The sequence below is a fragment of the Podarcis pityusensis genome (assembly GCF_964106645.2).
Source record: "Podarcis pityusensis genome assembly, chromosome: 9".
NCBI classification, from domain to species: Eukaryota; Metazoa; Chordata; class Lepidosauria; order Squamata; family Lacertidae; genus Podarcis; species Podarcis pityusensis.
In genome coordinates this window covers 74838406-74864540 of record NC_138034.1, presented here as the reverse complement: position 1 = coordinate 74864540, position 26135 = coordinate 74838406, and the positions used below count along the sequence as shown (strand labels likewise).

The 26135-nt window shown below is 43.5% G+C and overlaps 1 protein-coding gene across 1 annotated transcript; it reads right to left on the bottom strand.

Moving 5' to 3' along the window:
* Positions 1 to 1383: 1383 nt before the first annotated feature.
* LOC308485370 (CD209 antigen-like protein 2) lies at positions 1384 to 25640 on the bottom strand. Its single transcript, XM_081021212.1, has 9 exons — positions 25511 to 25640; positions 24934 to 25033; positions 23315 to 23443; positions 16821 to 16931; positions 15663 to 15761; positions 14881 to 14967; positions 8499 to 8650; positions 7351 to 7460; positions 1384 to 1753 (listed from the first exon to the last, which is right to left on the bottom strand). The coding sequence occupies exons 3-9, from the start codon at positions 23412 to 23414 to the stop codon at positions 1603 to 1605; spliced, it is 810 nt and encodes a 269-aa protein (XP_080877338.1). The 5' UTR covers positions 23415 to 23443; positions 24934 to 25033; positions 25511 to 25640; the 3' UTR covers positions 1384 to 1602.
* Positions 25641 to 26135: the final 495 nt, after the last annotated feature.

Here is a 26135-nt window from a genome sequence, read left to right as displayed (position 1 = left end):
TTCTTCCTCCAGGCACAGCTTCCTTATGAGGAGACCCAGGGCTGGAGGGTGGGGCAAGGCAGGTGGAAAGAGGCCTTGTCTGATGAAGTCTCTCCCCTCACCTAAGAGGCATAAGAAACAAGTATCACACATACCACCAAGATGATATCTTTTTGTTAATAAATGTTAGGAGTGGAAAACACTCTCATCTCCTGGTAGCATCAAAGACAAGAAGAACAAGCAAGTTTGTATTTATGTTTTTTATTCAGTCATCTGGTTGCAAGACAAAGAATACAGGTCTCCACGCGAAGGAGATGTTGCCTACTCTGAAGATCACCTCTTCCATCCCCAACAACATCCTGAGTACCTACAGAAAATCCCGGGAATCACACTCCTCTGCATTCTCTGTTCCTGAATACAGAGTGAGTGATGAGCCCTTGGAGAAGGAGGATCTCCAAACTTTCCAGGGAGATCTCTGCAGTCTGCTCTCTCACTCCCCCCTCCTCCACCACTACCTTCAGCTATAATTCAGCTCTGTCTTCTTCTCCTCTTGAAACTGCTGGAGACAAGGGGGCGAACCTTCCCACTCTCCCTCCTCTTCTGAGAGGAGCCAAACAGACTGAGTGGACACTTCCAAGTCTTCCTGTTCAGTTCATTCCCCGACAATAAAGAATTAAAATATCAGTTTTCCTTGGCTGGGTATACAGGACAGATTGAAGCAACCACAACCACTTCCAGCCATCAATCATGCAAGATGTGGCAGGAGAGGTCCCCGGCTAGATTCCTGGGGTGCTAGTCCTCAACACAGGCCAAGCTATTCATACCTTGTAAAGGTCTGATTCAGGACAGCAGAGTCTAATTGGTTGCTTAACTCAGTTGATGGCCACCATGCATAGGAGCCAACTCCAAGAAGTAGAGGCCCCAATAAAATATTTTAGGGGGCTGCCTCCCCAAAGTTCATGGGCATTGCCATTCAAATGACGTGTGTACACTGTCTTGTGATCAATTATGCAGGGGGGAGCTTACCTGCTCCACCTTCAATATTTTATTTAAGTTAGCACCCCTGCAGCCATGAATACCATGAAAGCAGCCCCCTGCCAAATTCTGAAGAAATCAAGAGCAGTTCACTGTGTTTGTAGCCCAGTATTAGCCCTATATGAGAGTCATGGCTCTGGAATTACCCAGTGATAAAGCCAAAATTATATTTGTGATTAGTCTGCTAGAAGGGGACACCAAACGCTAGGTGGCCCTCATTCTCATTGCCTGACATGCATGGTTGTCCTTATGTGCCTTGTAAGTTAGCGACCATGGAGATCTGAAGGGGCAATGGGGCATCAAACACACAGAGTAAGGAAACAAATATTGATATGCATTGCAAATAAATACATTAAACAGAAAACAGGCTATGATTGGACCCTTCCATTCTTTATTTTCGTAGCCATCTACGTTTGAGCTTGCAGAATAAGGTCTTTTCAAGGTGTTTTTGAGGGCTGATGCCAGACAGCCCCATAATCTAAATGACAGTGTGGATTGTGCATTAAAACAGTGAGGTGGGGTGATCTCTTGGTTTTGTTTTTGTGTAGTGATCATGCGATCCAGTTTCTTTCATCTTAAAGTGTCTTCTTAGAGCCAAGCATCATCAGGCACCTTCTTACAAATGTACCCTATGCGTTGCTCACAGTGTAATGCAATCCAGCAATGCGTTCCGCAATCAAGGCCTATTGCAGCACAATGGTTTCTGTCTTCGTTTTTAGGCTCATCTGGTTGCCAGTACCTGAAAAGAAAAGAGCAGCACTGATCAATCAAGAATGGATGTCTACTTCCTCACGCACTCCCTGTGCCTTCTAGCATTAAAAAGATGTTCAGCTCTTTCTCTCTTAACATCCACCCAGAATTGGGATGGATTTTTCTCCCCGGCTTTAGAATTCTAACCATGTAAGGAAAACAACAACAACAACAACTGTGGGTCAAGACTGTCTCTTTTATTTTCACATGAAGTGATTTCTCATAGGAAACTACAAAAACTGAGGGTGTCACTTTGGAAGGCTCAGTGGTACACACAAGAACTGTCAGTCAGTTTAGTTTGGGCAGTATCCAATGCAGTACTTCTGCTATTGCCAGGATTTCCATTTCTGCAACAGAACTGGCCCTCTCTACTTTCCATATGCACCCACATCCTCCTCAGATCTGCTCTGGACCCTTGTGAGTGATGAGAGATCCTTACTCTCAAGTAGCAGAGTTAGCACAGTAGTGATTCTTCTGAGCATCTTAAAACCATGTTAGATTTGCATCCGCCTTCATCCACCTCATCTCACATCCATCACCCACTCCATGCATGAGGATAGCACTGACACTATACAGAAACAAAAATAGCTATGTCCTCAAATGAATTACAAAATTAATTCTATAACCACAAAGCCATTATAGGGTTGATTGAAATGATATATCTCTCACATATATATCTTATCTAAATCTAGCATGATGGTTCTAAGTTTAATCAATTATCCATAGTCGGCAAAGGAGTTTGGAGTTTACAGGGTTAAAACTCCTTGGTGTCCTGTATCTGGGAAGGGGCCTGACGCAGGGCCATACGTCAGACGCTTTGTCTGTCTTTGTCTGTGAGAGTTGGTTTCACTTTAGACTGAGAGACGCTGCACAGAAGCTGTGTGTGCTTTTTAGCACCAGAGAAATGCCGGAGGTTTCTGATGGATTTATTGCTTGTAAATAAACGTTTTTAGAGATAGCAACGAACTGTCTCTGGACTTGATTTATCCCTCTATCTCACATGGACGGCAGGACCGCTGCGACTCTGTATTTTCTGCCCAGGTTAGCAGAGCTACGCAGGGAAGCGCTGACTGGATGGCAGGATTAATCAGCAAAGGTTATGGATCTTCCGTGTTTCCTGCCAAGTGTGAGGAGGGAAGAAGACTGCCAGCTTTAAGCTGCTTTGAGCTCCTGCCAGAAAGGCAGTGGGAGAGGCTGGTGAAGAGCGGAGCCAAGAGGAGGCTGCTGCTTCAGAGGACCGGCTAGCTGGCAACTCGTGAGTACGCTTAAGCCCCGGGGGGAGGAAGATGGCTGCTCAGCCACAGCAAGGCCATGAGAGCTACAATATCCCCTTTGAAAGACTCAATGGGGCAAATTGGGAAGACTGGAGTAAGCGCATGTACTATTGGCTCAAAGGGAGGCAGCTATGGGAATATACGCAGGCTGATCCAGTTCTTGCCCAGCCCGACGCTGCAGCTTCAGAGGCCGAGAGGGCCGCAGGCGCAGCGGAAGCTTATGAAGCAGACGTGGCTGATGCTCTGGAAAGAGAGCAAAGGGTGCTAGCCATTTTAAGGGCCAGCATTGATGCTTGGCTGTTGCCAAACCTTCAAGGGAAGAAGCCCTGGGTCGCGTGGCAGGCACTGAAGACGGCATGTGAGGCCGCAGTGGGAGCCAGACGAGAGGGGGCTAGACGATGCCCAGAGAGAGCTGTGAGCCCAGTGGGGGCTGGGACTGTTCCGGGAAGCTGTTTCTATGCTTCAACACATCTGTGTGATGGACTGTATGCTGGAGAGAGGCTGAGAGCTGGGAAGAGGAAGGCAGTGGCAGGCTGTTCCTCAGGAAGCTCTGCACCCAGGAGTGGGGGTGCAGGCCGTCTGCCACAGCGCTTTTGGGCTGAGAGTTATAAGACTGCATGTTTTTTACAGAACAGGGTGTTCAATTCAAGTGTGGGAGACACGCCCTATTTTCTGCTGCACCGTAAGAAGCCCAAAGTGGATTTCTTGCGTGTGTTTGGCTGTGAGACTTGAGTCCTCATTCCAAAGGCCACTCACAGAAAGGGTGAACCAAGGTCCAGGAAAATGATCTTTGTAGGCTATGAGCCGGGCTCAAAGGCGTGGCGTTTCGCACACCCTACTGGCAACCAGTCTAAGCTGCTTATTAGCGGCAGCGCTGAGTTCTGTGAGCAAAGTGGGTGGAAACGTCTTCACGGGAACCCGGATGTTCTTTTAGACTCAGATGAGGAAAAGGAGGAGGACGAAACTGAACCTGTTGCTGAGGTGTACAGTCCACAGCCACAGAGTGCAGAACCAGGGTCTCCAAGGGAGAGGCTCCAAACCTCTCCAAAGGGGAGTCCCAAGACCCCTCCACAGGTCTCTTTCAAGTCTGAGCCAAGGAGTGAGCCATCCTCGCCTGCAGACCCAGCTGTGAGGCCTAAAAGGTGCAGCAGGTCAGAGGGGGAGGTTTCTGACACAGGGGATGGTGTGGCAGGTCCAAGTGAATCAGGCGCAGTTCCAGAGTTCACGCTGAGAAGGTCAGCAAGGTCAACCAAGGGAAAGCCACCAGAAAGGTACGAAGCCACTAGCGTCTGGGTAGGTGTGGCTAGATGGGAACCTGAATCCTTTGAGGATGTTCAGAAGTTGCCTCAGGAAGAAGCTAGCAAATGGCATGAGGCGATGCAGAAGGAAATGAACTCAATGGAGTCTCTTGGTGTGTTCTCACTCACACAATTGCCGGCTGGCAAGCAAGCTGTGAGTTGCAGATGGGTTTATCGCCTTAAACCCACAGAAGCTGGAGGACCACAGTATAAAGCTACATTAGTGGCCCGAGGATTCACTCAGAGGAAGGGGGTCCACTTCACGAAGGTCTATTCGCCAACCTCAAGGGCTGAGACTCTGAGGATGCTTTTAGCTTTTGCTGCACAGAGAGGTTGGAAGGTGAACCATTTTGATGTGGACGTTGCCTACCTGAACTCAGACCTCCAGGAGGAGTTGTACATGCTTCCTCCTCCGGGTTTTGAGGTCAGTGGGCCAGGCATCGTGTGGCGGTTGCACAAATCCATCTATGGATTACACCAATCTGACAGAAACTGGAATATGTGTCTGAATGAAGCCTTAGAAGAGCTAGGTTTCAGGTGAAGTGTTGCTGACAGCTGTCTCTACCTTAAAGGATCAGGTGAGACACAGCAAGCTGCTCAGATTTTTGTCGATGATATTTTGTACATAGCACAGACAGGTAAACAAGTGGAGAAGTTTGCTAGGGAGCTTGGAAAGCGGTTCAAGCTCAAGCAGCTTGGAGATGTCAAATCGTATTTAGGCGTAGGGATAACTAGAATGAGAGATGGAAGCTTTTTGCTCAGCCAGAAAGGTAAGATTGAGCAGTTGCTTGAGAAGTTCAGAATGTCTGAGTGTGCAGGTGTCAAAACACCCATGGAGGCTGGTTACGTGAAAGAATGTCAGCAAGTAGAACGCGGTGTTCAAAAATGCTGAACTCTTTCAATCAGCTCTGGGTAGTCTACTGTATCTGTCATAGTGGAGCAGATCAGATATAGTGTTCGCTATCAATCTGCTCAGTAGAGAGGCTTCAAGTCCAAGTGTACAGGCCTGGAATGGTATTAAACGGGTGCTGCATTGACTGCAAGATACCAAAGATTTTTGCCTCAAGTTGTCAGCTGAGGGTGGTGTCAAGCTTACCGCCTGGGTGGATTCAGATTGGGCTAACCTTGAGGACCGCAAATCAGTGTCAGGCCTAGTGGTGAGGTTTGGGAACTCAGTAGTTGGGTGGAGGTCCTGGAAGCAAAGTCTCATAGATCTTTTGTCTACTGAAGCTGAGTTCAGTGCGCTATCTGAGGTTTGCAGAGAACTGGAGTTCTATGCGTGTGGTCCAAAAACTCTGTGGAGAGCATTGTTTACCCATCGTGGTGCATGAAGACAATCAACCGTGCCTCAAATTGGCCGAGACGGGGCAATTCAAGGCCAGGACCAAACATCTGGACATAAGTTTTCAGAATGTGTGTCAGAGTGTTCGTGAGGGGCTAGTTGCTCTGAAATACTGTCCCTCAACCAAGAACCTCGCTGATGGTTTCACAAAACCGTTAACCTTCCAGAAGCACGAAGAGTTCTGTGAAGGTCTGTGTTTGGGGTCAGCATTGTTGCTTATTTCCCCCAGATGCAGGACAAAAGGGGGTGTGGAGTTTGGAGTTTACAGGGTTAAAACTCCTTGGTGTCCTGTATCTGGGGAGGGGCCTGACGCAGGGCCATACGTCAGACGCTTTGTCTGTCTTTGTCTGCGAGAGTTGGTTTCACTTTAGACTGAGAGACGCTGCACAGAAGCTGCGTGTGCTTTTTAGCACCAGAGAAATGCCAGAGGTTTCTGATGGATTTATTCCTTGCAAATAAAAATTTTTAGAGATAGCAAAGAACTGTCTCTGGACTTGATTTATCCCTCTATCTCACATGGACGGCAGGACCGCTGCGACTCTGTATTTTCTGCCCAGGTTAGCAGAGCTATGCAGGGAAGCAATGACTGGACGGCAGGATTAATCAGCAAAGTATCACCCTAGACTCACTCTTATTGTCACTTGCATTCTCCAGTGTCCATTGTATCCTGAATCAAGTCCCACTACACAGCACTAAAATTTTGTGATAAACTCATTCTGTGATAACTTCCTCATTTTTAGCTCTCTGTAAATCTATTAAATTTATATTACTAGTAATAGTAGGTGTTTTTTACTCCCACGAGATGTTTGGGTGATCAAGTTTAAGATCACATACAGTAGTGGCTCCCAGTTGGTGGCCGAAGGACCACCCACCCAGGGGTTCCATGGTGTCATTCACATAACTAAAACTGCCACAGAGATATCAAAATGTTCAAAGGTACGGTGGCCCATGGCGTGGCTTTTGAAAACGAAGGGGTCTGCAGTACTTAGCTAACTGGGAACCACTGGCATACAGGGTTTAATTTCCCAGCTAGTATTATACAACCCCACTGCCTGTTTGTAAAGTTTACTCAATACCTTTGTCAAAAAGGATTCGTGGTTGGTATTGGGTGCATCAATAGAGATGAATGTCATTGGATTTTGTTCCAGGAGACCTTGCAAAAATGAAAGCAGCCCTCTGTTAATGCAGTCTTGGTAATAAATGCCAGTCCAGTTCTCTGTTCTACTACCAAGCTGTGGATGAGTGAGATCTTACTCTGACCTTGTACATCCATCCACACAAGCTGAAAAGAGTTGTTAGATACTTAAAGGGAACCATGAAGTGTCTTAAACTGCCAGCTGACAGTGTTGCTCAGCTTTAGGTTCCTGCAAGTCCTTTTGAAGCTGAACTAAGGAGCACAAACCATTTAAAAGCCTGCCTTCAGCCTCTCCCGAATCACCACATTCATTAGGTTAGAGAAGCAGGAAGAGTAGCCTTCCTGCCTCTGCAACCTAGTGAGAAGCAGCAGCCGCTCATCTGGGCAATGATGTGGAGAAGTACATATGTAGGTCTTTGGTAGTAGAGAAAATTGCATGGCAAAATATATTTGGAAAGGGAAAAGATCAATTATGTAAACAGAATCTGCAACTTTTTGGAATGCATGCCATTAACAAATGTTTCTGCAGAAACTTACGTGAATATAGCCTCTATTCCTGACAGCCATCTCCATTTCTTTGCCTTGTCTTTAAAGACTCCAAACCAAAAAAACTTCTTACGCTTTTGTACTTGCTCGTTTATAAAATTCTAGGGTGGGGGTGTTGAGAAAGAACAAATAAAATCTTTTAAGACAATGTCCCTTTCTCTGGGAGACTATAGCCCTTTACAGAAATTCAACAGGCATAAAACAAACACATTTTAAAAGGAGAAGATATCACATTTGAAGACCCAATCCAAATTTTGGGGGGGAAGTGATCAAAACTATACTGTGTATTCCCATCTCCAATAATAATTTCATATACTGGATGTGGTATTGTCCCCCTGATCAAAATTATGATGCTGATGGTGATGATGATGATGATGAATGATGAAGATGGAATCAAGGAAGGATCCCAAAGAGGAAATATTGTAGTGAAGGGGAACTTCACCTGCCCTCACCGAGACTGGCTACATATGTCCAGTCATGACACAGAGTTATAATTTCCAGATACTGTAAATGACTGTGCCAGAGAACAGTTGGTCATGGAACCACCTAGCAGGACAGTGACCTGTGTGTCAAATACTCCAATTTCTGCATCCATGTTTGATGGTTGGTTCCAGAGACACTGGAATCAGTCCGGTTGTGGTATGCTTGATGGCATGATGATGGGATCTCACCCATGTCTGTGCCCTGCAGCAGCCCAGTAGCCCCTGTGCCAGAGCTAAAGCGCTGGGAAAAGGATATACCTTGCAAGCTCCTCTAGAGTCATCTCCATGATACTCTACTGCCAGAAGGTTAGCGTGGTGTTTGTTTCTAAGCACTCAATACATCTCAAAGAGCAGAGGAAGAATTTACAGAGAATCCAAGAGATAGATGCCTCTGAAGTATCTACTCCTCCTCCTCCTTGAAGATCTCCTTCCTGACTGCCAGCTTCATTCTATTAGAGCTCAGCAGCTCCAAGAAACCTTATTGAGTCCCAGATGGTAGCAGCTCTCCCTGCCCCTCCCACCCCTTGGCTTGACTAATGGAATTGCTGTCTTGGCTGCATAAAGGTACATGTAACCTTCCTAAATGGATAGTGGTGATAGGAGCCCTTTGGCTCAGGAAGATCCCCTACCTTTCCTATACTTAGCTTTGATGCTCACCTGTTCTTGATATGTTTCGAAAGAAAGGAGCTGGGCACCTTCCCTCTCACATTTTTTTTTGGAATCTGCCCATGAGTCTTGGTCACGAGAAAGGAAATACATTGTCCTTTGATATATAAACCAACCCTCTTTCAAGTTTTCAGTAAGGTGTTCTTTGGGTCAAGCCAGATAAGCAGGAAGATCAGAAAAAGAAAACAAAATAGGGAATTTAATGGGAACCACCTTGTATGTCTGTGCAGATTTCAATTATTTTTATTAAGTTCATTTCCGTCTCCACGTGATAACATATATTCATCTGGGAAGCTCAGAAATCTTAAAACAAGAAAAACACTAACTCTTCAACCCATGTAGATGGTGCAGTAAATATCTGGGTGGGCATAGCTGGAAGAGGGAGCACAGTCAAGAACCTCACCTACCTACTTGTTTCCACCTGGATACTCAGGGCAGCATCAGGGCAGACTTGAAGGTTGGGAAGGGGGAGTAGTTGTGGTTTATCAAAATTCTCTTTCTCTTTCCAGGCCCTCTGTTAAGTTGTGGAGGGGGGAGGGGAATCTAGAATGTAGGTTCCTGGCATTGGGCAACTGGGACAGATGAGGGATTCTGCTGGTTTACCACCCAGTTTGCTGCCAAGCATTCTCCCTGCTGGAGCTGACAGGATGAATCTAGTGGGCTTCCAAATCCAGTGGGCTTCCCAATGGCTCTGGGGGATTTTCCAGCTGATCTGACAGGTGCTTCTGCTGAGTTTTGGCTGATCTCTGGAACTACCAAATAACAACAACAACAACAACAACAACAAAGTATATGCTGCCCATCTGACTGGGTTTCCCCCCAACCACTCTGGGCTACTTCCAAAAAATTAAAACACAATCAACTATTTAAAACGTCCTTGAACAGGGCTGCCTTCAGATGTCTTCTGAGAGTCAGATAGTAGTTTTTTTCCCCTTGACAAAGGGGGAGGGAGTGCCACAAGGTGGGCACAACTACCCAGAAGACCCCCTGCCTTGGCTTGGGCCATGGACACAATTGGCCCTGAGTACCCTCTCCCACTTCATACAGCCTGTTTTGCCCCCTAGTATACTGCAGAGGAGAGGGCGAAAAAAGAAGTTGGGAGATGGCTTGAACGCAAGTGGAGGAAAAATCTGATTGAATGGATTCAACTACTGGTGAGGGTTCATCCTCGAACCTTCCAAGTGGCAGTGAAGGATACAAAGAAGCCTTGCTTTGCTTCCTCCATTGTGCTATCCAGCAGAGCTTTCCTTCCCAGGTAGTGTGGGGCCTGCTACAGTCTGGCCCAAAGGAGATGATAGAACTGAAAGCAGCTTTCTGTGACTTGCTTGCAAAGCATTTGCTTGCATCCCCTGGCATCTTGACCCACCCTGCTATTACAGTAGACAAATCTCAAAGAATGTCCAGAGCAGAGTCTGTTTCCATTGTGTTGGGCATGTTTCAGTCGGTAAGGTTTGTGAGGTTTGGTGCATATTCAGGATTTGGAATACGCGCGTGAGATTTGGCAAACGCTGCGTAGAATACATCAAAGAGATGCTGGTTCTTCAGCGTTGCTGCATTTTGAAAAGCTAACCAATCTAAGGCAAGCGCCTGATGGAGATGTACAAGCGCATCTGACAGAGATGAAATTCTTACGCCAGCAGATGGCGCAACGCAATTTCCCTCTACAGGAAGAGATATTCTGCTTCATGATTATTAACAGCCTTAATCGGACTTATAAAACAGTTGCAAGTCAGCTGGGTTCTCTACCTGCCGCAGATCTTTCGACGGAGAGAATTTGTGCCGTGATTCTCAATGAGAAAGACAGACTTGCTGCAATAGATGTCAAAGACAGGGGGAGAGAAGCTCGGAGTTCTCACACCCCCGCTGCTATTTCTAGTGAAGAACAGACTGTTGCTTTGAACATTGTCCGTTGTTTCAATTGTGGACAGACTGGGCATCTTCAGCGGAATTGTAAGAAGCCACATCAACAGAAAGGAGCTAAGGGGAGCTCTGCAAAGCCTGAGGCATCAGGCAAAAGTCGTACCAAGTCCCAGGTGAAACCTGCAAAGGCATTGCTGTCAACAAAAGCCGCATTTTCAACGGAGAACGCTTTTATTTTGGACACTGGAGCGACGCAACACATGACGTCGTGGCGAGATCTGTTTTCAACGTTTAAGAAGCAAAGCTTCACTGTGAAACAAGCCAACGGTCAGGAGCTGGAAGCGACCGGGTTTGGAACTGTGTATCTTGAGAGTCTGAACTTGACTATAAACAATGTGTATTTGGTTCCTGATTTAAAGTTCAATCTGCTGAGTGTTTCGCAGATCACAAAGAAAGGACTGACTTTGTCCTATGATAGAGAAAGCTGCAAAATCTTGAAAGATGGAGAGCTGTATCTTTCTGCCAGAGAGAAAGATGGACTGTATTTGTTGACTTTTGATCAAAGTGATTGCATAAGTTGTAATGCATCTGAGTCTAACATGATTTCTCTCGCAGGTGTGTCGAAAAACGTCCAGAAGACGACGCAAGTAACCAAAGCTTTTCAGCGAGTGTATGCTGATGTGATTGGTCCTCTAGCACTATCTAGAGGCAATGCAAGATATTATCTTGTGTGTGTGGATTATTTCTCTCATTATGTGTGGGTATATATATTGCAGAAACCACAAGAAGCCTTAGAAAGGTTTAAAGAGTTTTGTGACAAGGTTAAGAATGTTCATGATGCTAACATTGATTGTCTTTTCACAGGTGAACAGCCAGTTTTTCTTTTGCAGGATTTTCAGGATTTCCTGGATAAGAATGGGATAAGGCACAAGACTGCTGTTTCTGCAGAAGCATGGAACAGAAGTATCTGTGTGCAAGTGAACAAAGCATTGCAAAATGGCATGAAGGCACAATTGCTGAGTTCACATTTGCCACATGAGTACTGGGCGGAATCGATATTGTGTTTTTGTTACAGTTGGATGAGAAAGGTTTCAAAAGGTTTAGGAAGTTCTCCTTTTGAAAAGCTATTCCACAGAAAACCTTCTGTTGACCATTTTAAGGTTTTTGGGTCTCATGTGAAGACTGAAGCTCCAGGTGGAGTAAAGAATGCTAGAGGCATTTTTGTGGGTTATGAAAAGGGTCTCTACAGAGTAATTTTGTCTGAATCTGGTCAGGTGGTTCTCACAAAATTTCTAGAGAGTGCTCCTGAACAGGAGAGAGTAATTGTTCACACATTTCCCACTGAGGATGATTCAGATGATGATGATGATTTTACTGATTACAGTGGTACTGAGAATGACAGTGATAACTCAAAGAGCTCAGTTGACACAGTCATTGAGAGGAAATCTCACACAATGGATAGACCTTCACAGGTGAAGGATGAACCACTGTTTACTATTGGAACTGGTTCTCCAAAGAGTCCTGAGACTGAACCAGTGAGCAGAGAGGATCAGCACCTCATACGCAGGTCCGAGAGAGTTACAAAGGGTGTACCACCCAAGAGGTATTCAAAAGAGTTTGCTAACTCAGCTGTAGCATGTGTTACTATTGATGACAACTCAAGACAGGTTGAAGCTGTGTCTAAGTCAGAGACAAAGACACAACAGAGAGTTGCTAAGCGTAACACTACATTCCCTAGCCAAGGTAATGCAGATGCACTCATTCCTTGGAAGACAGACAACCAGAGAGGTACACTGGGGAAATCAGTGGCGGGTAGTTCCAAGGGTGGAACTGAAACAACAGGTGAGTGTTATATGTATAACAACTGTTTGTTTTCTTCTCTGGATCACGCTTTGCTCGCAGCGCACATTGATTCATATGGGGGAGTATGTTACGATATAGAAGCAATGCGGCTGCGAGCTGGTAGCTTGAAAGCAAAGCATAATGGGAATGTTGGGACTCTTCCGTGGGAAACAGAGGGACAGTCAATTCACAGTGCAGAGGGCACCGGAATTAGCTCAGAGTGTAATATGAGCTGTACAGGAAGTACAGGAGGAGTTTGTCTCTCGACTGCAGGAGTTTGAAGAGAGCAGTCATGATTTTTGTAACCCTGCAAAGGCAGAAATAAAGGCATGTAAATACGTTTCTGTCTATCTCTTTCCCCTGCCAGGGGGGGCAGGAAAGAGGGGGCGTGTTCTTCTCACGCTGAGAAGGATCACCTATTGCGACCTCTGCCTGGATCCTGCTGGGGAATGCAGACAGGGAGGTCAACAGGAGATCAAGCCGGGTGCCTGGAGAGTGGCCAGTTTCTCCTGATAAAGGCTTGAATCCCAACAGTTATAGGGTTAACCTCTATGTGTCCTGCATCTGGGGAGGAGCTTCCTACATCCAGGAGCTCTTTGCCTGTGAAGTTACTTTCACTTCTCACCAGAGAAGAGTCAGAGATAAATGCTATGGCTCCAGTCTCTGACGGGATTGTTTGTTTTATCTGTCTGTGTAAATGAAGCTGTTTAGATTAGGCACAAACAGGATCACACTTCAAAACGACCTTGACAGATTAGAGAACTGGGCCAAAACAAACAAGATGAATTTTAACAGGGAGAAATGTAAAGTATTTCACTTGGGCAAAAAAAATGAGAGGCACAAATACAAGATGGGTGACACCTGGCTTGAGAGCAGTACATGTGAAAAGGATCTAGGAGTCTTGGTTGACCACAAACTTGACATGAGCCAACAGTGTGACGCGGCAGCTAAAAAAGCCAATGCAATTCTGGGCTGCATCAATAGGAGTATAGCATCTAGATCAAGGGAAGTAATAGTGCCACTGTATTCTGCTCTGGTCAGACCTCACCTGGAGTACTGTGTCCAGTTCTGGGCACCACAGTTCAAGAAGGACACTGACAAACTGGAACGGGTCCAGAGGAGAGCAACCAAAATGGTCAAAGGCCTGGAAACGATGCCTTATGAGGAACGGCTAAGGGAGCTGGGCATGTTTAGCCTGGAGAAGAGGAGGTTAAGGGGTGATATGATAGCCATGTTCAAATAGATAAAAGGATGTCATATAGAGGAGGGAGAAAGGTTGTTTTCTGCTGCTCCAGAGAAGCGGACACAGAGTTATGGATCCAAACTACAAGAAAGAAGATTCCACCTAAACATTAGGAAGAACTTCCTGACAGTAAGAGCTGTTCGACATTGGAATTTGCTGCCAAGGAGTGTGGTGGAGTCTCCTTCTTTGGAGGTCTTTAAGCAGAGGCTTGACAACCATATGTCAGGAGTGCTCTGATGGTGTTTCCTGCTTGGCAGGGGGTTGGACTCGATGGCCCTTGTGGTCTCTTCCAACTCTATGATTCTATGATTCTATGACTCTCTCTTCACTCACACATCAAGCACACGCTGCTGCTCTGCTGCCGGCCGGGATTTCTGGCGCAGGGAAACATGCCGGACCCGGGCAGTTATCCAACAAGGTTCAAGAATGTAGACAAGGTCCTTGGATTGGTCAGGACAACCACTTGCACACTGGACCCTGCCCTTTGTGGCTGATACAAACTAGTAGGGAAGGGACAGCTGGCTGGACTAGAAAGGTGATTAATGCCTCTTTACAAGAGGGGCTGGTCCCAGCCTCCTTGAAGGCAGGCCTTAAGAAATCTTCCCTGTGCTCAGAAAATCTAAGTAACTGCCTGCCGGTTGCTAATCTCCCTTCCTGGGCAAGGTTCTTGAGAGGGTGGTTGTGGACCAGATCCAGATGCTCTTGGAGAAAACTACTTTTCTAGATCCATGTCAATCAGGATTTAGACCTGGTTTTGGAACAATGTCTTTAAAAGCAATCATATTTCCAAAGGTCAAAGAGAAAGAGGGGAAATGGCATTATACGACTCTCACAAAATGTGTGTTTTGGTGCTGAACATCTTTAGCTTGCTTTTTATGTACAAGTGATGTAATATGCATTCATTCCCATTCTTTGCTTTCACATCTAAAGCTTTATAGACAATTTTATAATCACTTTACACTTTGTGATGATGGGCTTGTGAAACAGGAGAGAGATTTTACTGTTGCACCAACCACCCCACTGCCCAGCAGTCTCTCTGACCAAGTTGGCGGAAGTTGCCTTCTAAGTGCTGCTCATGAATCTCTCTCTTTCAGTTGACCTCTTTTAATTGTCTCTGCAGAGGCGGGGCTCTCATGAGTGAAAATAATAAAGGACAGGTCTTTCAGCTGACCTGTTTTGATTGTCTCTGTTATAGCAAAGAATGGCAAAATCTTTTCTTTCCTAACCATAGAGGCTAAGTCAATTCAAAAGTTCAGGAGAGCTGAACGGAATATCTCTGATGTTTCCCTAGGGTGGCTGGATTCAAAGGAGGGCAGCACTCTGCTCTGGCTCTAAGAGTATTCAGCTAGAGGAGGGGCTTTCAGCTGGGGCAGAATCAGGGCAGGTTCCCAATGCGCTACAATTCTTCAGCATCATAGGGTAGCTTACCAATTACTTTTTGTAGTTCATCATTTTTGTTGGCAAGATACCGCATTTCCTCTGATTTGTTTTGTGCTACAGCAAGTATTCCGAAGTCTAAAAGATTTGAAATAGTTCAAGGCAAAAGAGTATCTGAAATAACAATCTGCAAATATTAAGAAACCATTTTCAAACTTTTCAAACACTCTAGCCTGAAACAAGAAGTAGAGCTCAAGGATCAGGTTCTTATGAATATGAGGACAGACTTGATTCTCTGTGGCTGAAATCACCAATGAAAAGCCTCAGAAGAATCCTGCAACTGGATCAGACCAAAGACCCATGCAATCCACTATCCTATTCTCATATTGAAAGTGGCTCATGAAGTATCTCTAATCTTCCTCTCCTATGTCCTCCTTTTCTGCTGGGAATCACTGGGTCACAAAACAATTCCCACCTCGAGTCCCACAGTAAAGCCGAATATACAAAGAATACTTTGCAGTTTTCTGTTATGCTTTGTGAGATCTAAGAAAATAAAGGCGCCAAATCTCTTTTTCTGATGAATACTGGGTTGCATTCCACATAATTCTAAGGAGGACATTTCCCCCACCCTAGAGAGCAGCTTTGGTGATGGCATGCAGGGAGAAGTGGGGGCAAAGTTCCTTTGTGCTAGTGCTAAAATCTTGCAGTAGCACAAACATTGTGAATTACAATTTGATGGGGAAGGACAGCATTTCTAGTGGGGAGATGTGAGAATTACAACCATCTGCTTTTCTTCCTGCTGAGCAATGAAACTGTGATAAAAAAATGCTTACCATCCTTGTCTTCATGGATTGTATCAAGCCCAACAACAAAGGTCCGAATCATATCCATTGCCATTTGAAACTCATCTCTTTTTTTTACTTCCTTTTGATCTAAGGAGGAGGAGGTAGGTAGAAAAGAAATGATTAAAATGTCTGACTACCTGGGGGAGGGGATACTTGGTTTCAAACTGCTTTTAATATTGAATTTAAATTGATGACTTGTAACGCAGATAAGAAATCAAATCAACAAAACCATGAATATGACTTCTATTAATATTTCCTGCTCTTGGTAGGACTTCAGACCAGCAGGGCAGCCGCTGTTTCAATTTGGCCTGTTACTTCTGTCATCAGATGGTTTGGCCTTCCTTTGAGAGCTTTAGCTTTTTGGTTGTCTAGATACATATGTCCTCTTTGTCCTACAGTCTTGCATTTGCCAGGCTGCCTCATGCTCTGCCACATGCTTTAAATATGCAAATTCTTGGATCATTTGATTCCTTCCACTCGAGATTTGCTTACTTTTGAGTGCCCTTTGAAAATGAATTAGGTGTGCAAATAGGTCAGGGGCTCATCTATCCAGTGCTATTTTTCTACAAAAAGAGGTGCTGGAACTCAGCATGAATGCCTCCCTTCTTCTCTTAAAATGGCAATGGCGCCCACCTGAGAGGGGCCAGAACTGAGTCCTGATGAATTCCAGCTGAAAAAAAGCCCTGCATATATTTCAATATTTAGGTAGGCTCTGGACCCACCCACTTTGGCCATGGCCTTATCCTCTGCAGCCTGTTTTCCCCAAGCACTTTCCTTCAGGGGACTGGAGCCCTAGCAGAGGGCAGGGTGGCGAGGATCAGGAATGGGGGCTCTTCCAAAGCAAATGAGGATTAGTTGGGAAAGGAGCAGAGAATGGCAACTGGGAAAGGGAATTGCCCAGGGTGTCCCAGGGACTTGTGTTAGCCTGTGCTTCTGTTCCAAATGCTGGAACTCACTTATTCAGGGAGAACAAGACAGTGTCATTGCTTTCAGTGGGTGACAGCTGTAACTCCCTCCCTGATATCAAAGAGAGCGGGTAAATACGGTAAATGTAAACTGGATCCTACCATCTCTTTTTGGAAATGCTATTGGCATTCAAGCAAAGCCCAACACAGTAGTAGCAAAGTACGCCAATTATGTACTTACATAGCAGGAAAAGCAGCAGTGTCAACAAAGTAAAGAGGATGATCAGAAATACGACAATGCATTCACCCGTGGGAGATTTCATGAAGGTTACAAACTTCTGAAAACCAGATGCTTGAAGAAAGACAATTCTGCTTTAGCCATCAGTAGCCAACATATCATTGCCACCCCAGAAAAAAGGATTTTCATACACTGTGGTAGCCATTAGCCAGAGACACTCAGTGGTTCAGGGGGTGGGTCCTTGGGAAGCTAAGGAGATGGAGGAAGCAAGGCAAGATGCCTTGCTGCGTGACGAAACTTTTCCATCTTTTTTCTTTTTTTAAAAGTTTTAATCTATACTTTTCAAGTTTATAGATTTCATTAGTTTTACAATCATTTTAACATTTCAAAGTTTGACTTCCTTTCTCCTCTATCTGTGGTTCCTTAAATTTATTTTTTAATATCTTCTGCATATCCCAATTTATTTAACTTGCTCATTTAATTATCTACTTTAAATACCTGTATATATTCTTATGAAACTGCACGTTATTATCATAATCCTAATGTTTTCAGCTGTTTTCAACTTATCTGTAAATATTCAATAAACCATTTCCATTCCTTTATAAAAAGTTTGTTATCTCAATTTCTTATTCTTCCCATAACTTTTGCCATTTATGCATATTGTTAGTATTGTAATGTCTCATTCTCACATTGCACAATGTTGCAGGTTGCCTTTATTTACTTAATTGATGTATGAGTATGGGAAATATTTAAATGTCTCCTCCCTCTCTCTGCTCTCTCTCTCTGCTCCTCTGCTGAAGAAGATGGATGTGAGTGTCCTCTTGTTGTTTTGTTATTTGCTGTACAAATAAAACCTTTGGTGTTACTATTCCAACCACAGTTGCTTCTTCTGCATTCAGCTGTAAAGGACTGAATTTACTATCTGCAAATGGGCATTTAATGCTCACACATATTCCATAAGTTTTTGTAGCCGTTTCTCCTTTGTTGAGACTTCTGCTTCTTTCCACTTTGGGGCAAGTAGCATTCTTCCTGCTGTAGTAGCATACATGTTATGTACTGAGTTGAATAGGATCCAAACTGCAGCAGTCTGATTGGTCCTAGAACAATAGGATCAAAAATGCAGCAGTCTGATTGGTCCTAGAACAATAGGATTCAGAATGCAGCAGTCTGATTGGTCCTAGAACAATGCAGCAGTATGATTGGTTGGCAGGAACCACCCAATCATGCTCCAGATATAAGTGAATCCACAACCTGATTGGCTTACAGTAGAATTCCAGAATTAGCCAATCATGTGCAGCCCATTGTGTAAATAATGTATATAAAGCAGATACTTTGAGGGGACTTTCACTCATTACTCCTCACCACTATGAGCTGAATAAAGAGCATGAAATCACTTTGCGACTCTGAGTATATTTCAATACATAAATGAATTTCTATACAATTTGGGTAGTTCTGTCCTTATAATTCCCAAAAGAAAAGCTTCAAAAGGTGAAAGATTTATATGATCTGAGGTGAAACATTGGCACCTGACCCCACCCGACTCACCATTTCCCCCTCCACCTCTTACCCCCTTTTCTTCCTAATGCAACACTAATGTCTCAACAAATGAAACGGATCTGTAGAAAGTGTAACTTGAAAAATAAGAGACATTGCACATACTTTTGTTAACCAAGAAATCTTTACTAAAAATATATATTTAGAAAGAAAGAAAGAAAGAAAGAAAGAAAGAAAGAAAGAAAGAAAGAAAGAAAGAAAGAAAGAAAGAAAGAAAAGTTTCTGGGTTTGTTTTTTTACAAAAGTTATTTTGAACATCCTTTTCAATTAATTGTAGATCATTTCCCAGTAAGCTTTAACCTTACTACAAGACCACCACTTATGATAATAAGAACCTTCTTTCTCGTTACATTGCCAACACTTGTTTGATTTAGATTTATATATTTTTACCAGTTTACTCACTGTTAGATACCAACAAGATATCATTTTCATATAATTTTCTCTTAAACCATAGCATGCTGTGAATTTTATATCCATACTCCACAATCATTCCCATGCTTCCATGTCTATATTATGACTGATATCAGTTGCCCAGTGTATCACTGAGGATTTTACTTGCTCATCCTGTTTACTTGCTCATCCAATCTGTTACCTCCGAGGATGTGGACAGGCTGCTTGGATGAGTGAAACCAACCACCTGTCTCCTTGATCCTTGCCCATCCTGGCTCATAAAAGTGAGCCGGGAAGGGCTGGGCAATGGGCTCCGTGGGGTGGTGAATGCTTCTCTCTGTGAGGGAGCCTTCTCAGACCCACTGAAAGAGGCAGTTATTAAACCACTTCTTTAAAAAAAAGTCTTTAGACTCCTCTACTTGCATCCCATACCACTTTCAAATTGTCTCCTGATTCAGATTGATTTCAAAACAATCTCTTAATATTCCCCCCTTTTCTAATATCTCTTGATTAATAAATTCTCATTTAGTCTGAATCAGCAATTTTGCTCTGTTCTTAATTCCATAATAATAGAGTTGTGATCTGATAATGTCCTGGGTAAAATTTCTACCTTCTTTACCTTAGTGTACAAATTTCTAGAAGTCCATACAGAGTTTGTTCAACTCGCTGAATTATTTTCAGACAAGTAAAATGTAAATTGTCTGTCCAGTGGGTGTTTCTCTCTCCGCATATCAATTAGACTTCAATTTTCTGTCATCTGAAAAAGCCCTTAGGTAGCTTCCCTTCTTTTGTATCGCTTCCTCTTATAGTGCTGTCCCATTCCAGCGAAGCTACACCATTCATGTCTATCATCAAAATTATCTTTTCATTTGTATATTCGAATAAGATTTCCTCGTCTCTTTTAAAAGTCAGATTTTTTGTCATTTGGTGCATCTACATCTATTAATATTCTTTTTTTCTCTCTCCATGTGATGTTATCTGTATTATCAGTATTCTTCCTTACTCATCTTTAAATAATTGTTTTGGATCTAATTCTGGTTTTTGTATACATTACTATGCCTCTTTTGTTTGTATAGTCAGAGGTCACAAAGATCTTTCAATAATCTTTTATTGATCAGAATTCTTCTGTGTTTCATCGCAATATGCATTTCCTGAGAGCAAATCACGTTCAAAATTATTTATTTTTACCACATGTTCAATCCCTGCCCTTTTTGTTTTATTATTGAGTCCATTCACATTCCACATTAGGATTATCAATACCATTTTGTCCTTTATTCATTTATCTCTCTTCTCCCCCTCTGTTGATTCTTCTTCATGTTGTGGCTCCAAACCAAATGCTCTTTCTCCTGCTAATTCTTTTCCATATTTTCTCCAGAATTTATCTGCTTCTGTGGGATCTCTACATATCTACTTTCACCCTTTAAATATAAAGGAGACTCCATCAGGGTATTCCCAATGAAAAGCGATTTTGTTTTATCACGGTGTGTCCATCAGATATTTGTAATTTGCTCCTTTCTGAAGTAGTCCCATCAGGATTTCTTTCAAAATTATTATTCTCTGGTCATCATCCTGAGATTTTTCTGATAGTGCTTCTGTATTATTCTGTCTTTAAATCTCTTTGAATTTTTAAAAAACCAATCACCCGACAGACTTTTTGCTTTAGCATATCTTGATTTTACATGAAAAGATCTATCCACTGCCACTTTAACAGTTTCTTCACCCATTTCAATCAAATTCTCAAGTTCTTTCATTATTTTTTCACTTAATTCCACTGCCGTATCTTCTGGCAAATCTCAAACTAAGAATCAAAACTTTTAGATGTACTTCCAAAACTGTGAACTCATCCAGAGTCTGTTCATAAAGCAATTTGATTGCTTCAGCATCCCCCCTCATTCTTTCTTGCTCCTCTTTGTTTCTCTTACCTCCCCTTCTACTTTCTTAAATGATTCCTCCAAGCTGGATGTTTTCACCTTTAAATCCTGTACGGTTTTCTCTATTTCTGAAGTTTTATGTGACAGTTCTGCAATTTCTGCTGATAAGTTTTGGACTGCCTGCGCATTAAAATCAGCCTTCTGTCCTAGTCTCTGTATACCCTCCCCCATCTCTTTTCTCATTTCTATTGAAATTCTAATGTCAAATTTGTGTCTCCTTCTACAATTAAACCTTTTCTCTGACTTGGTGTTGTGATGGGCCTGGAGGTGGTTTCTTGCTGACTTTAGCCATAGCCATATCATAATGTCACTAGATGGTGATCTTTCCTTTATTATAGGGAAATACTTAAAAAGGAAATAAAAAAAAGACGCTGCAATTAGTTTTTGGGCTGCACTGTGTCACTATATCACTATATTTCCACCCTTTGTCACCAGTTAGTATCTAACCCCATCAGATCCCAATAAAAAATTGTAAAAATGCAGAGTGAATAAAAATAAAAATTAACCCTTAGTTTATGTATTACCCAAAAAATAATAATTAAAAAATCAGCAATCCACAAAGTAATTCAGATGAAATTCAGTCTCACAATGTCCATCTCCTTTGGGTTATCAAAAGGAGGCAAAGAAAAATATATATATACAAAATATGTATTTTTAAAAGGGAAAAAAGAAAAAGAAAGGAAAACACAAAGTCCCACTTTCCTCTCTTCCATTCCACAACATTTAAAGATCTTTGTGATTTGACCCGCTTGCTGGAAGATATTTATAAAGTCACCAAAATTCTGCATCCAGAGCTTTAGAGAAATCACAAGTTAATCAAAATTCTTCGCCTGGAATGCTTGTAAAAATAATCACTAGACTGTACTTCTTCTCATTCTCATTCTTAATTCAGTCCCTGCATATTTTTTCCATGCAGATCAACACCGGCATCCGGGGGGGGGGGGCTCCTCTTTGCCACCTTAGTCTGGATCCGATGGTTTTATTGACACTACCTTAAATTCTTTTTCTTGCCTTGTCAAATTGGTCCAAATTCCTTTGTTTGGAGATGTCACTGCTTCAATGGAGGCACAAGAGGCAGCTTTCTGTGGGTCTTCAATTGTGCCATGTGTCTGTGCTCAATCTGGGATCTTTTCAGCTCCCTATGGAGCTTTGGGAGAATCTAGAGAGCATATTTTGACACCACTGGACCCTTCAGAACCTGAACTTTTCCTTCAGGCTCTTTTTGAGAAGGTGCTTTGCCTGAGCCCCATTCTTCGATCCTCACAGCAATCAGGCTGCTCAGAGCAAGCAGTCTCTGTGATCCTCCATTATCCATACCCAGCAGGAAGTGCTGGAGGAAACTTTTCTGATAACTAAGAAATAAAAATGCTAGCAGAATTAAAGTAAATTCAGCAGCATATAATTAAGTTGGGAGAAAGTGAGAAATAATTTATATGGAGTAAGTTATACTTAAATGGAGTAACATAAGGGGTCTCTATAGTATAGTGTATTTTAAAATGGGGTTTCAGAGTTTTTAGAGGTTTTTGAATGTTTTATGTAGTTTTTATGTAGTTTTATGTAGTTGTTATGTAGTTCTATGTAGTTTTGTAGTAGCTTTATGTAGTATTTCAATTTCATTGTTCTGCATGGGACAATGAGAATAAAGATATTGTCTATTGTATATCGTATAATTTATATGGAGTAATTAGAATATGCAGTAGCAGGAGGATAATAATTAGAAGGAACCCTGGAAGGGGGAAAAGGAAGTTGAAGAATAAATGTATTTGGCTGTTTTCTTTTTGTAAATGTGGAAAATTGTATAAGTGTGGCATAGGGCAGGGAGGAGGAGGCAGAGCAAAGAAGGCGATCTTCGCCCTCGCTCGTCCCAGCCCCCTCCGGCTGCCAGGATACCAGGCAGAGGCTGAGAGGAATGAAGGCAAAGATCATCCTCACTTGTCCCAGGCCCCTCTTGACTCCTGGACTGCCGGGGGGAGTTTTGGGGGAGAGAAGGTGAAGATCCCCTCGCTTGTCCCAGCCCCCTCCTGGCTCCTCTTCTCCCAGGCAGGGGTGGGGGCACACATAGGGTGCCCAGTGATGGTTGGGGATGTTAGCCCCTCAATATTGCAGGGCTTGAGACCCTTGCCTCAACACATTTACATGGCTGAAGCCCCTTGCACTTCCTATACCCAGCACCCCTGTACAAGATACTCCCTCCGTACACATAATTCCACATACACAAGCTGAGCTGGGCTGGCCATTGGCTCTTATCTCAATGCTGCTGCTGCGGCAGCAGGCTAACTGAGGAGGTGCAGTGCAGCTTGTGTGGTCTACCCATCTCTACCCACCCCAGCACCTGCTACCTGAGGCAACTGCCTCATTCTGCCTAATGGTAGAGCCATTCTGGACTGCACACAGTAAAGGAACACAACAGCCAGCAGCAAAGAGTGGGCTGAATCCTGGGGTTTCTATGGGGCTTAGTGGATCTCTGGCACCCAAAGAGCTGCGTGGGCTTTTCCCTGGATTCTTCCCTGGCACAACATGTCTGGTTCCACTTTCAACCTGTCTCCCCATCAACTTCCCTTTCCCGTGCATTCCTCTGCTTTAAGAGACACCTCATCCCATATGACTGTGCTGTATACAGACCACCAGTTCCTGGTTGTTCTGCTCCTCCTGGAGCTGCAGCCTTTGCAGGCGCTGCAGCCTTTGTGGGCTTTGCAGCCTTTGCGGGCGCTGGCTTCCCCATCCTCTCAGTCTTGTCTGTGAAACAACAAGCTAGAATGAGACAACAACAAATGGAGATTAAGACTATGAGCACGTTAGGTATAGAGCGGCGATGGTCAGTCGGGTCGGGACTGCTGATTCTCTTAGATCTGTCAGCAGCCTTCAACATGGTTGATCATGAACTTTTGAACCACCGCCTTGCTGACGTGGGGATTCAGGGCACAGTCCAACAATGGCTACGTTACTTTATCTCAGGTCGGGTACAGAGGGTGGCGCTAGGGAGGGTGTTGTTGCCGTGGCACTCTTTGGTGTGTGGAGTCCCACAGGGCACAATCCTTTCCCCAATGCTTTTCAATATCTTTATGTGCCCCCTTGCCTAGATTGTCCGGAGCATTGGGTTCGGTTGTCATCAATATGCTGATAACACCCAGCTTTATCTTTTGATGGACAGCTGCCCTGACTCGGCGCCGGACACACTGACCAGATGCTTGGAAGCTGCGGCTGAATGGCTGCGTGGGAGCCGGTTGAAGTTAAATCCTTTCAAGACAGAGGTCCTCTGGCTGGGTTGGGATGACATGGGGTTGGGGAGCCAACTCCCATCTTTTGCAGGGGCTCAGTTAGTGCTAGTGCCTTCTGTCAAGAGCTTGGGTGTAACCTTTGATGCCTCCCTTTCCATGGAGGCGCAGGTTGCAGCCACAGCAAAGGTGGCATTTTTCTATCTCTGCCGTATTAAGCAGTTGGTCCCTTACCTTTCTCGCCCTGATCTGGCCACAGTGATCCATGCGACAATAACCTCCAGGCTTGATTATTGTAACTCACTCTACACGGGGCTGCAGTACTGGCCCCGACTTGTTGGAATGCTCTGTCACAAGAGACTAGGGCCCTGCGGGATTTGAGATCTTTCCACAGGGCCTGCAAGACAGAGCTGTTCCACGTGGCCTATGGTTTGGACTCAGTCTGACCCTTATGTTTCCCTCACCTTATGGTTTTGATCTATGGGCTACTATTAAAATGAGGCTGCATTTTAGATGGTATTTTAACCTGGATTTTAAATTTGTGTCCCCCCCCCATTATGTTTTTATTGTAATTTTACTGGTGTTAGCTGCCCTGAGCCCAGATCTGGCCGGGGAGGGCAGGGTATAAATAAAAAATTAGTAGTAGTAGTAGTAATAGTAGTAGTAGTAGTAGTATTAGACAATCCAACATAAAGATGTTGTTGAGTCCAATATAACTGAAATGTCTTCCATTTTCTTTTGCTGGATCAATCTCAGTTTTAAACCAAAAGAGATGTTCCATATGGATTCCAAGGCATTTTTAAAAATTGTTTTAGGTAATATAGTACATTCTCATTTTGCATCCTATTCCTCTCCCTTAACTCCTGGACATCTAGTTTACAGGACTCCAGTAAGATGTTCACCATTTAATAGATAGTGTGGGACCTATGAGGTCTTCAGATGTTCCTGGGTGTCAACTTCCTCCATCACAGGGCCACATCTTCCCCACCCTTGATGGAAGATATATTCATTTAATTATACAACTACCTCCTGGTCATCAGAAAAGATGGAGTACTAGATCCGGTCTCAGTTGGACGCATATAAATCCACTTGAATCTAACAAGACTTTGGAGATCATCTGTTGGTCCTGAAAAAGAAGCAGGGGGAAGCTGTTATCCAGGTTCTCCAGGTGTGCCATTTTGTGTGTTTCTTGCCAAGACGCAGCCTGACATCTGATGCTGTGACTTCAAGAAAAAAGAGTGCTGTTGTCTAATCCCGTTTCAAAGCCATCTGATCTAGCAGCCCTTGATATGCTAGTAAATGAGTTTTTTCAAGAATTGTATTTTTTGGATCATGATCTGGATGATAATCTGGATCTGGATTTACAACCTGGGACCATGAGTCAGAGCAGGGCACCTGGACGCAGCCCTAGAATATACCACCACTCAGTTTCATTGGATGACACTGGATTCTAGTATTCGAAAGAGAAATACTATCTGAAGTTTTATAAACCTGCTTATCATTTTCCCTCTTAGTGACCTTTTGGCCCTGGAATGAGACCCTGCAAATATCATAGCTTGTAAGGAAAGTATTCCACCCATCAGACTTATTTCTGTTTGGATACCTTGGTGTTGTCATGGAACAATCTTTTCTCTCCTTTAATTTCTTCTTAAGGTTGTTTCATCCTCCCACTGGCTCAGAACCACCTCCCTTGTGATGTCAGGCATTCCAGAACTCCTCCCCTTTAGGCTATACCATTTCCTGATTGGCTGCTCATCATAGCCAATCAGCATGCCACATAAAGCATAAACCCAGAAAAATGTTTATTTCAGATATGTTATACTACTTATTTTTTTCCAAAAGTTATTACTGTTTTATTTTTGAACCTTTAAAAACTTATCTAGAAGTACATCTAATGGTCTTTGTTTTATTCCATTTTTGGAAGGTGTGTCTTTTTCTAATGCCTCTAATTGACCTACTGTGTTTGGTGAGAAACTCAAGCATTGCTGTATCCCAGTTTTTATTTTCTCATATGTTCAGGGATATTTCTTTTCTTTTAATAATAATTTTTATTACTTTGCGATTACAATCCAATAATAGCCTCATTCTAACAATACCAATTTATAATGCAATTATTAATACCAATCACTCAAATACCTAATTATATAATTTAGATAAAATGGCCCCCGTGTCCTAGAATTTGTCATGGACAGGACTTCCCACAGTCAAGATGAGCAGTCGGGGGGGGG